This window comes from Metopolophium dirhodum, chromosome 1, assembly GCF_019925205.1.
Source record: "Metopolophium dirhodum isolate CAU chromosome 1, ASM1992520v1, whole genome shotgun sequence".
In the NCBI taxonomy this organism is placed as follows: domain Eukaryota; kingdom Metazoa; phylum Arthropoda; class Insecta; order Hemiptera; family Aphididae; genus Metopolophium; species Metopolophium dirhodum.
Genome location: NC_083560.1, coordinates 128214285 through 128226886, shown reverse-complemented (window position 1 = coordinate 128226886; position 12602 = coordinate 128214285). Strand labels below are relative to the sequence as shown.

Here is a 12602-nt window from a genome sequence, read left to right as displayed (position 1 = left end):
CTTTAAATATGACCTACCCGTGGTTTTAGTTCTCAAAGGAATATATTACCAGGTTAAAATCTAGTGGTTATTACTGATCCATTTTGAATCCATATCGTTGGCGTCTAAAATGCGCTTGAATGCATAAATCTAATAACTATAAGAAATAACGTTCAACATCACAGAACAGTTATATTTAAATTTAGAAAACGTGTAACTGATTATTGTGCGAAATTGCGAAAATGTGATTATATAATCCGCAGCGCAGCAACAATAATTTATAGTCATAACGTCGACGATAAATAAAACCATCTTTCAAACTGAAATCTTCGGTTATAATAATAAGTAAAACGTCACAATATTAGCCATTTTTTAATAATAGTCGACAATACAATAATATAGTTATATTACAGTTATGGATGTACTACCCAATCGATGCATTAACAACGATCGTCAATTGTTGTAAAATAATTAATGTTTTTTGTTCATTGATCGATATTACGTGCAATGGACAATGTGTAACCACCCGATAAACGTCTATCGATAGACCACTCTTTTTTTACCGTTTGAAAACGTCAAAGCCGGAAAATTGATGTCGTCGACAGAACGTGTTTAAAGGTAATATCGCATTGACGACTGTAACATATTTCTATCTTTGTCGCAAAGTGGCACGAATAGGGAGGGGAAGGGTGAAGCTGAGCCCCCCGAAATTCTACAAAAGCTCCCTCAACAAAATAAAAATAGAATTTATGGTATGTTTGGTTGGTACCATTATCTATAACAATATGTTACGTTATGTTACTTATGCAAAATCAAATTTTGTACAAAATTACACAAACACTGAACACCTACTCAAAGTCGTGCACATTTATTTTTAAAAAGGGACTGAGCACACCTGAATATTTCCCCTATATATCCGTGCCACTGGTGTCGCAGCAGTTGGTTCGTTTTTGGGCATTTTAAGCGCTTACAAAGGATCCCCGTGGGTCACGGGTCAAGTGCAGCAGTACAATAAAATCGTAGCCGGTGTATCAAATTGTTATAGATCGACAATCCGCTTCGCCGGCCGTGGATGATATTATTATTAACCCCATGATCACTCCAGTGGTTAGTGGTACCATTTGGTTTACCCGCACGGGGTAGAAACTCACCCCTATAAACCTGCCAAAATAAATATCTTTAAAATGTTTTTTTTTTATAAATTTAAAGTCAGTCATGTGGAAGGCGTACAGCGAATGAAGATGGTATTATATACATGTCAGAAACCCGACGATAATTTTACGTTAATTTTGTTGGTGCAAATTTTTACTCCATGCGTGGTTTCCGGTACCACTTGGCTTACTCACACCTGCTATTAAAAACCTGGTATAAATCTGCTAAAATAAATATTTTTTTAAATGTCACTAAGAAGTAAGAATGTATATTGAGTTGAAAGGTACTGAATGAAATGATACAGACACGTTAGAAGCTCGACAACAATTTTTTTGTTGCACGACGGTAAATTTTTAACGGTTACAATGTATTATACAGGATGATTTCTTAAGCAGCTCACCCAAGTTATGAAAATAGGCTTAGACGATTTGAAAAAGTTGGTAATTATTATTGATTTATCAATACAAGTAATTTGTAAAAATGAACCAAGTATTATAAATACCACACATAATATTGCATAATATTATTTGTATTTTTATAAAACCATTTTTAAGGGTTATTATCCTTCGTATAAAAATTTAATAACTCAGAAACTACCATCAACATTTTAAAGAAAGTCAACCACTAAATAATTTGCAGCAAAAAAGGGGGTTTTAATTTGTAAAACAGAAGTTTGTATCGCCACAGGACACTCCTAAAGTATTACCTACTACAAATGTCATAAATTTGAAAACATGGTCTTCATAGGTACCTATACTTAAAAATTCTAAAAATCAGAATTTGAATAAATTAATACTATTTAAGTCAAAAATGGGGGTGACCATGCTTAAAAAACCACTCTGTATAATATCACAGAATGTCACACCGCGGTGCGGAGTCGTTGATATATTATTATTAGTATTATCAATAACTATCATTTATCGTGAGTCGATCGATCGATCGGATTGATCGATCGTTTAATCTCTCGCGTCTCTCCGTCGGACACGTTATCGTTGTTTTTTTTTTTTTTCGTGATATCGTTAGGTAATATTTTAATGTCACAACATAGCACACACGACGGTCGTAGCAATCTTATAGCAATCCGCGGCCCGATAACGCGAGCCGCTTGTGCATATTATTACGGGCCCGCGATATTATTACGGTCGTTATTGTAACGCCGGTTCGCGCGTTCGTAAAATCGAAAAATCGATCGAACACCCTCCGCACGGCGGGCGCACGCGCGCGCCGCCCGCACGCGTAACACGCTCCGGGTGTACGGCGGCGGCGGCTGCGTTATATCGGCTGGCGAACTTCGATTTCATATAATACATTATCGTGGCGGCGGCCCCGCGCACATATACGATTTTTCGCCGCACGTAATATTATTATTATTATTTTATGTTTATCGCGGGCTCGCGGGCGTGCGTGCGCGCGTGCGACTAGGGACGACTACAACAACTAGACTATGCTCGCCACTGCACCAGCACACGCACAAAACCACGCACGCACGCACACGCACAGCTTGATATTATTCGCGTGTATAATATTATACGACGGCAACCCTCCGCGCGAGTATTATAATGTCGTGTGTGCTTGTGTGTGTGTTGTGTGGCCGTCGCCCCGCGTGTCCAGCTGCACACACGGCGATAGGGTGAACGCGCGTGTTCCCCTCGCCACCACCGCCACCCCATCGCGCGTATACCCACATACACGGCGCACTTAGGCGCGCGCGCGCGCCATTGTCGGTGTGTAGCCGGTGTCGACGGGAGGGTGCTTCGCCACCCCTCTCCGCCCACGATCCGCGGCGACTATCCGCCGACTCGGTTTTTCGTCGGCGCTCAATTACCCACCGAAACGGATCAATATATTGTTCGGCGTGTAGTGCCGCGTAACTCCGGCCCAAGCCGCCCGGCGCGCTTTCGCCGCAAGAGCGAACTGTTTAGGGGACGTGGCGTCGGCGGTGGGAGGGTGGCAAAACGGTATGGGGAAAAGAAAAAAAGCCCCCGGAAAATAGTAGAGGAAAAAATAATAATAATAATAACGCGACGTATAATATTATAATAATATAATACGAAACGCGACGTTGTCCGTGCGTCGCCTCCGCCGCATGCACACCACGCAGTTGTATACTCGCGCGTAAAATCCTTAACGAACGCGAATAAAATACGATAACGCGTCTAAATCCAAAATACGATATTACGCTTCAATAGCGATCCATCGGCCGATCGAAGCGGTCGGTGAACGCACACGTCCGCCGCTGCTTCTGAGTGTGTCACGGTCGAACCGCGCTCGATACCGCGATACGACCGATCCGTGGGCACGACATCACCTCGTACGCGTTTCTTGTCGATTATAAAATAAACGATATCGTTGGTGCAGGTTAACGTGGTTGTTGAATTTTCCGCGGTTTTCACACTAATACCTATACACGACATTAACGACACTCTATAATATTATTTCGTGCCGGACGTCATTTGTTGTTATTGTCGTCGTCGCGCGTGTACCTTACACTCGCGCGTTACGGGCACGGCGACTCGAACGCGAGAGCGGACGACCCGCGGTGCGGAGGAGGTAAACGCGGGGTGGCGAGACATGCACCCGTCGCCGCCGACGGCGGACAGTTGCGGCGCCCGTCCCGTGCCGTCAATACCGCTGCGGAATCGTTAATTGTTATCGGATCCAGTCGGAATCGTGTTTTCGCGTCCATCGATCGGTCTTAATGAATTTCACCAATGGATTTCCAGTAGCAGCGGTACGCGGCAGTGGTCGCCGCCGATTTCGCGCGCAACCCATACGACACCGGTAAGGCGCGCGCGCACGCCGACAACGCCGCCACCGTCGACGACGACGACGCTCGTCTGAACGCGCGCGGAACCATCGTCACACGCCGCGTAGGAAGCAGCGCGCGCGAAATGTTTTCGGACGCCGCACCAGTGTTGTTGTCGTTCCTCCGGCACCGGTGGACCGCCGAATAGTGCGTGTGCGCCCGCACATACCGACACAACCGGTCGACCACCGACGGCTGTCAATTGTTTATTTTTTTTTTTTTGACGGTCACACTCTTGCGGTATACAACACGTGGTGAGAGTACACTACACCTTACACTACACACACACACGCGCATACATAGGACAGAGGGTAGGGACAGTGCTGTGTGTGCGCGAGCGCGACGACAACGGTGCGAGACACGCGGAGCCGGTACACGAGTGAGAGCGGACGTTCTTCGCCGGATGGAAAACGTTCACAACATGGCGCCAGAGTCGCCGCTCAACGAAGTCGTGGTCGAGACAATCGATTCGCCGCAAGACGTGCGGGCGCACGTCGACGCTGGTCGGCCGTCCGCGTGCCCCGTCGCCGAGCCGCCACCGACACGCGAACTGTGCATCACGCGAGTGCCGCGGTCGCAGCCCGCCAGCAGGATCGTTTGCCATGCACGTTGTTCGCGGCCCGTCCAGCACGACGACGACTCGGAAGACGACCTGGACGACGACGACTTGGACGACGAAAACGACGACGACCACAACGACCATAATAACCACCACCAGCAGCACCATCAGAACAATCGCGGCCACCAACACCAGCAGCAACAGCAGCAGCAACACCACCAGAACCAGCACCACCAAGCCCACCATCACCAACACCTCCACCAAAACCAACACCATCCGCACCTCCAGCAGCAGCAGCAGCAGCAACAGCAGCAACAGCAACACCACCTCCAAAACTCGGACCGATCGCCGGTCGAGAGTAACGGTGGTGGTAGCCGCCGCGGCGTAGGTGGTACAGTCGTGGTCAGAGGTGGCTGCGGCGGTGGCGGTGGAGGTGGTGTCGGCAGCGGTGGAAGCGGTGGCGTCATCGTCGAGGACGCAAAACCACCCGAGAGCACCATCACTGTGATCGTACACCACCCGGACGACGACCGAGCGAACCGATCATCCAGACTCAATCCCAACCCCAGGCATTCCGTCAGCGTGGCCGGCATGATCGAGTCGCAAGACTACCATCGAGGAGCAGGCTCCGGGGCAGGCAACAACAGCGTGCTACAGCTGCACCACCATCAACAACAGCAACAGCAGCAGCAACAGCAACAACCCGAGCCCACTTACCAGACGCTCACATCGGTCAACGGTAGGATGTCGCCACCTGGTTACAGCCCCAACTCGTCGTACGCCACACTCACACCTCTCCAACCACTGCCGCCCATATCAACCATGTCCGACAAGTTCGTGTACGGTCACTCCAACAACGTGTCCGGATCGTTCACGGTCATGCAGAACAACATCGGCGGCCTAGGCATGGTGGTCAACAGCCCGTACACGTACGACAAGATGGGTATGCACTCACCCAATCACTATTCGCCCACACACATGCACCACATGCCGCCGCAACAGGGCTCGCCGATATCACCACAAAGCGCGTCGTACAGTCAAAACGGAGGCGGTGGTGGAGGTGGCCTCAACTCGCCGCAGAAGAGCATGTCGTCGCCGAACAGCTGCTATGACTCGCCGTACACGCAAATAGGGCCCGGCGGTCGGTCGGGAGCGTCCAACGCCATGCACAGCCCTGACCTCAGCCAAAACTCAGGGTCGCTGCACTCGCCACCGATGTCCAGCTACGGTGGAACCACCACGCTGTCCAACGTCAACGGGCTGACCACCATCACGCCGCACCCCGGCCGGGGCGGTGGTGGCGTCGTGGTATCTCCCAGGCACTCGCCGTCGCTGGTCATACACCCCATCATACAGCCCCAGGAGGTCGTGGTCACCACGTCCTCACCCTCACCGCCCGACCACTCGCAGAGGATGCAGATGATGCACCAACAACAGCAGCAGCAGCAGCAACAGCAGCAGCAACAACAACAACAGCAGCAGCAACAGCAGCAGCAGCAGCAGCAACAACAACTGCAACAGCAGCAGACCACGCTGATCAAGACGCAATCGATCACCACCACAACCACGGTTCTGGTTCAGAACGCGTCGTCGGCGTCCGGGTCGAACGGCAGCGGTTCCGACATGGAGGAGATCAACACCAAAGAGCTGGCACAGCGGATCAGCGCCGAACTGAAACGGTACAGTATACCGCAGGCGATATTCGCGCAACGCGTGCTGTGCCGGTCGCAGGGTACGCTGTCCGACCTGCTCCGGAACCCCAAACCGTGGTCCAAGCTGAAATCCGGCCGGGAGACGTTCCGCCGCATGTGGAAGTGGCTCCAGGAACCCGAATTCCAGAGGATGTCGGCCCTCCGCTTGGCAGGTATGCACGGTACACACGATACAATATTATATAATACCTTATTATTTATATTTTAATATAATTTACGCGAATCAAATAAGCACAATTATTATTATTATTGACATTGTTATTATGTATATAATACGCACGCCGCTGCCGCTGCGCACCACACGCACACAACACGTGGTTATCGATCTATTATTATTCTTCTGCCGCCACGCACGTGTGTGTGCGTTTGTGTATGCGTGTGTGTGTGTGTGCCGTTTGAAAACGCTTTTTTCACGCATATTGCCAATTTTTTTTTCATTAATTCGGCCCAATTCCGCCCATTCGACGATTCGAAGTATAATCATATCATTATACCTATCACACACTGCAGCGAAACTTCCATATAAAGTCTCATGGGCAACAAAAAAAAAAAACAATAAGTATTATAGAAAAATTCGTTTAATATAATCAAATAAATTTGGTTTTAATTTGGTTTGGTTATGGAAGTTCATTATAATATTATAATGGAAGTTTCAGTGCGTAGTTTGATATTTCTATAACGATATGACAACATTAACAATATTTTATATTGTTGTGACGGGTTCCACTACCTAATCGCATAATATAATATTATCTAACCACTATCGCTTTGCTCGCCAAATAGGTACGCTCTCTGTACCCCCTCCCCCAATGCCCCTCACCACCCCTCGAAAATTCATCATCACTGCTGAAGCCGTCACCAACATCTGGTAGTGCACGAGAGTGCTTGATGACTGCTTTCCGCATCACCCCGAGGACCGCGAGCACCAGCTGCTACTTAGCCCAACATCGGACATGACGTTATAACGACACTTTCCAGCAACCATTTAACCCGTTTCGGTGGCGATATTCATCGGAGCAGTCATCCGGGCCGGTTGAACGCCGGGTCAAGGTTCGAATATTGCCACCACTTCTCCAGTGGCGTGACGGCTTACTGCGTCAATTACGTGTGGGCCAGGCTATAATATAGTGTGCGCTCGTAATATTTCATTTCCTCTCACGGGTATGCCGACAATCATACCGGAATTCCCAATATTTAGAAAGTCTATAACGAGTGTATCACTTTTTAATTTTTCACTTAGACGTAATTTGTATTATAAAGGATTCGAAAAACGCGAGCACATAAAGGATGATAATTTTAATAACAATAACGTTAATAATCATAATACGTATTACATTATAAAAATTAATTTCGTCCCGTAATAATGCCGAGTCTTACATTCCGGAGTCTCTCCGAATAGCCTCACATCGCTGACCAATGACCATAATATATTATTTTCCCCACACGACAACTTACATTTATACTATAATACACGGTTATGAATTGAATTGCGCCCGTAATTATATTACTATATGTATCATTTCCCTATTCATAGTGAGTTTGAATGTTTTCTCTACGGACTGCTTCATGTATGCATGTATATTTTTTTTAAACCCGACTAGGTACTTACATTTTTTTTTCATATTTCAATTTCATCGTGAGGACTATTAAATTATTTTCACTTGAGCCTCAAAAACTCCCCTCTCTGTTTTCCCCTTATAACGCAGATCCATCTGGCCATATCCGCACGACCATATGGCATATCAAAGTGTATATGGTTCGGAAAACGCATATAATATTTCGGGGCGGGACCGTCGACGACGAAACCCAAAAACAAAACGTGCGACGTACCTATAATAGGCAGTTATTACGCCGACGACGACGTCCGGAACTCTCATGGTTGACACTAAATACACATCGACACGATGTACAGACGTGTAACAATACGTGACCGGAAGATATTTAAACACAATAATAATAATATCATCGTCGCGGTTCCCGTATATCCGTTACACGCCGGGGCGCCTCCCGCTCCATCGCACTCCCTCTCCTACCCGCACTCTCACCCGCACACCCGCTCACTCGCTCACACTATGTACACACACCTACGACATAGGCACACACCACTATAATATTGTGCTTGCTCGCGTTCCGTACACCCTAAGACAGGTGCGCTGTGAAGGATATTAATATATTATAATTCCACCGTGCGCCGAGCATTGTGCTGCACGCCCGCGTCATCGTCGTAACGACAACAATAACAGTAATAATAATAATAATAATAATACATTGGAACCCCGCGGTATCTCGACGTTTCTGTACATCAAAATATTGATATATTGAAGTTATCAGATGGCAGGTTTTCAATTACCTCGGTAACTCGAAGTTTCGACGTGTCAAATTATTTTGTTGGTCCCTTCGAGACTTCGAGATACCGAGGTTCCGCTGTAATAACACTGTAGCCGGTATTGTGTAGCGAAGGGTCACATTTCACTGTGAAGGATTGAGGTACCATCGGCAACACTTCGTTACATGGTCATATCGCTATTATCGGGGACGATCATCGTCTGGTTTTCGGGTTTTCGGGAATTTCGAATAGTATGTGTATTATTCACGTGCCTTGACGATCGCGCAGAGACTGATTGTATTTTTATTTTGTCATATTATGCGCGTTGTAGTTTAAGTGTGAAACCCTCGGACCGTAATGAATAATAAATTAATCATAATGAATAACGCGTTTAACGCATCATAAATACTTTACTGTAATGCCCGATCAGATTTCATAAGAAATCATAAAATCATAAAATCTTATGACCAATGTTTTCATAAATAAAATTTTTTCCCCCGGTAAGAATAAAAACTCATTTTAAAAAGTCAAATACTATTAATATATTTTACGATATTTAATTTACAAAGACAAAATACTATTAGTGAACTAACCTCTATGCACCTACCTATATGCCATACCTCCTTGTATTATAAATTATATTATTTTGGGTTCGTTTCACCGAACAATGAAATAACTCTTGTCCGTTGCATTATTATTGTTTTGTTTCTTCGAAAAGACAATGGACACCACTGAACAGATTCGTGTAAGTGCCCATGAGTTCTCGATTTGCAATAATATTATAATTATTAGGTATATACATTCGTATTAATACTGCAATTTATATTTATAATTGTTTTAAGATTTTAGACCAATAAAATAAAGCTGACTAAAAAACATACAATATAGGTATACAGTAACTAATACAATTGTATGTTAGTTACGAATCTACTAATATATTACCTACACAAATCCAACTTCATAATATGGTTTACATAAGATAAAAATGATCATGAATCCGATTATTATTTATTATAGACCACACGCAATTAAATATGTTCCACCCTTAAAAATGCGTTTATCACTTTGATATAAAATATCCGTTAATAATCGTCTCATTTTATATATAAAGATGTATTTGTATATTTCATTGATAATAATTAGTTATGACTATAATGACAGTAGAAATTATTCGCATGCCTAAAAACTGATGAATTTGTTTATCTTACAGTAAAAATGTTAAATGCTTGTATTATATTATGTTTATTATGGTTCATTTGCCTATATACGATATACCTATTTACAATATAATAATTTAAAAGGTACCAATTGAACATAAACTTACTCGGATTATGGAAATTGAATCATAGTCCGATCCGATGATTAATTTAAACCATTATTATTATTATTATTATTATTGTTATTATTATTTGATATTACAATTAGTGTTTTTATTATTAGCAATATGTATTTTAATTTCAGATTTGTAACACAATTTTTCTCCTTAAACCTATCACACTTTTTGATTTGACATTGTTATATAATGGCATTCTGTATATACTATAGGAATAGTATCTAAACATAAAAACTATGTCCCAGGCATATACAAAATTCACTTGTATTGTTTATAAATAGTATAAGAAGTAATTGACAGTTCCATTTTTTATAATCAAAAATAAGAAGAAAAAGAAAACGGGACAATAATAATATGTTGTCTTGAGGAAAAATTGACAACTACAAGTGTAATATAGTGACATCAACTATCAAGATTGTTTCATTTTCTTATAAATTTAATTAAATATTTCGTCCCACTAAACAGTAATATTTACCCAACCACAAAGGCTTTCATATATTATATTATTTGTTTTTATGATTTTAAATTAGTAAAAAAAGTAACTATTAAAGTGACACTATATTTTATTATAATATCACATACCTACCTGAATTTCGACGCAAATTCATATAATTTATAAGAAATTTAAAAAAACTAACGTAATTATATATTTTTTTTACATCGTACCTATTATCCTAATTAGGTATTATCAATAAATTACATTATGAACAAATAGGCACATTTAAATGGGCCTAAATATCTTGTTATGTTAAATTACCTATTCAGTTTTTTTGTACCAGCTCCTTAAGATTTTATGAGGTTAAAATCTATGAACGAAGTATCATAAGACATAACTTAATTTAATTGATATAAAATAATGATATTTTTCAATAACTGTAGGACAAAAAGAACATAAGTAAAACGCGTTTTTTTACACTGATCAGAAAAGGTATAAATTACCTTTAGTTCTCAAAATTCTAATCTAACACCTATTTTTATTTAATTCTATTTTGCTTTATCTGTTTTGGCTTTCTTATTTCTTATTTCTAACATTTATTGTTTTTACTCGCTTTTAACACCATGTTTGTTACACATAAATCGCTTGGTTTTTAATATCTTATTCACACTATTGCTTAAATATTATTATATTAATATTATATTATGTATTTACATGATTTGTTTAAATGAAAAGAAAATAGCTTATAGTTTTAAACTTTCAGATGATTCTTCTTCTAACCTTGGTCAAGACTTAGAAGGTAAGTTACGTTTTGCTTTAATATTATTAGTTACACATAAGATTTCACTATACATCCAAGTATTGTTAGTTGTTACTTGTTACGTGCCTACGGCTTGATAAAAATCAATGAATGTAGAAAACTATAAATAATTGGAATTCAAAAATCGTACGTTACACATTTGGTACATAATATAATTAATACCAATAAAAAAATATTCTAAAATGATTCAATTTATTTGATATGAATTTTACTCAGTTTTGTTGAATACAAATAATAATAATTATCAAGTATCTAATTAAAATAGTTTTCAATACAATGTCAAATTACATCAGACTGAAAGTTATTTGATTAGGGCACGTATACAGGTTTTACTCGTGTTTATAATGCTCAATGCGTTCAATTATTTCATAACTCTCGAAGGTTTTCAACAGTAATCATCTTCATAAAGCCTGCATAAAACACATATAATAGATATATAAATAAATATTGTATATAGGCTCTTCCAAATTTCGTGTGACAAAAATGATGAGGATCGTGATGGAAGAACAAACATAATCCCGATCTTTTTTGTCACGCCAAATTTGGAAGGCGCTATATATTATTAAATATAATATCTGAGTGACGACCAATAGTTAAGTAATTATTATTCTTAATATATAATATAAAATATAATACATGTATAATAGGGCCATAAGGACCCCCCTCTTTGTACATCATTTTAGGTGTTATGCTCATATAATATTATATAAAAGCGTGTTTGAATAATTAAAATTCGTGCTCGAACCATGCTGCAGGACACTAATTATTATTTACACCCAATTCTTAGAATAATATAGAGTTAAGCTATATGTAGACATTTTGAAAAGTATAGTAAACCAGTTAAATAGTGCAGAAGTTAATTAATATTACATATGTTTTTAAATCGCGGAAAAGCGTAGGAGCTCGTTGATATAAAAAAAAAAAGTATACGGTTTAGAGTTGTATACATTATACCTATTACACCTTAATATTCCGTTCAACTTCACCACGATAACGCTAATGTCCGGATCGTTTTGCATAAAATATTATTAAAAATGAGAAGAATAAAAATATATACATTAGAAACGCGGTGAAACCTAAACATTATTGCGAGGAGAAAAACGCACGGGGACAGTGACCTGCGTCTGTATTATCAAAGTCGCCGTTGGCAACACCACAAACGCTCGAACATCAAGAACATCACCCCCATGGTTATATGAAAAGGGACTGTTAAAATGACGTCATCGTTTTTTAGAAGGGAGTGAAGTGAATGATGACACCAAATGACAAAATACGTATAGGGGAATACATATACTTGACGGAACGTAAAGTTATCGAAAAGGTTTTTTTTTTATTCATTTTAAAACTCTAACAACGTTAATTATACTCATGATCTGAATGAATGCAATATTTAATTCAAAAGAAAAGAAAAACGCAGAAAAACGTTGACATGGAGTTTATCAATTTATTTTTTATTACCTATAAAAAAGTTAAACTTCT

The 12602-nt window shown here is 41.3% G+C and overlaps 1 protein-coding gene across 2 annotated transcripts in view; it reads left to right on the top strand.

The window, feature by feature from the left end:
- Positions 1-3175: 3175 nt before the first annotated feature.
- Positions 3176-12602, top strand: part of LOC132937443 (one cut domain family member 2-like) — a 36231-nt gene continuing 26804 nt past the window's right edge. For both annotated transcript variants that reach the window (XM_061004268.1, XM_061004269.1), the window contains exons 1-2: positions 3176-6360; positions 11067-11102. In XM_061004268.1, coding sequence (XP_060860251.1) covers positions 4341-6360; positions 11067-11102 — 2056 coding nt within the window. In that variant the 5' untranslated portion in view covers positions 3176-4340. The remainder of the gene's footprint in view (positions 6361-11066; positions 11103-12602) is intronic.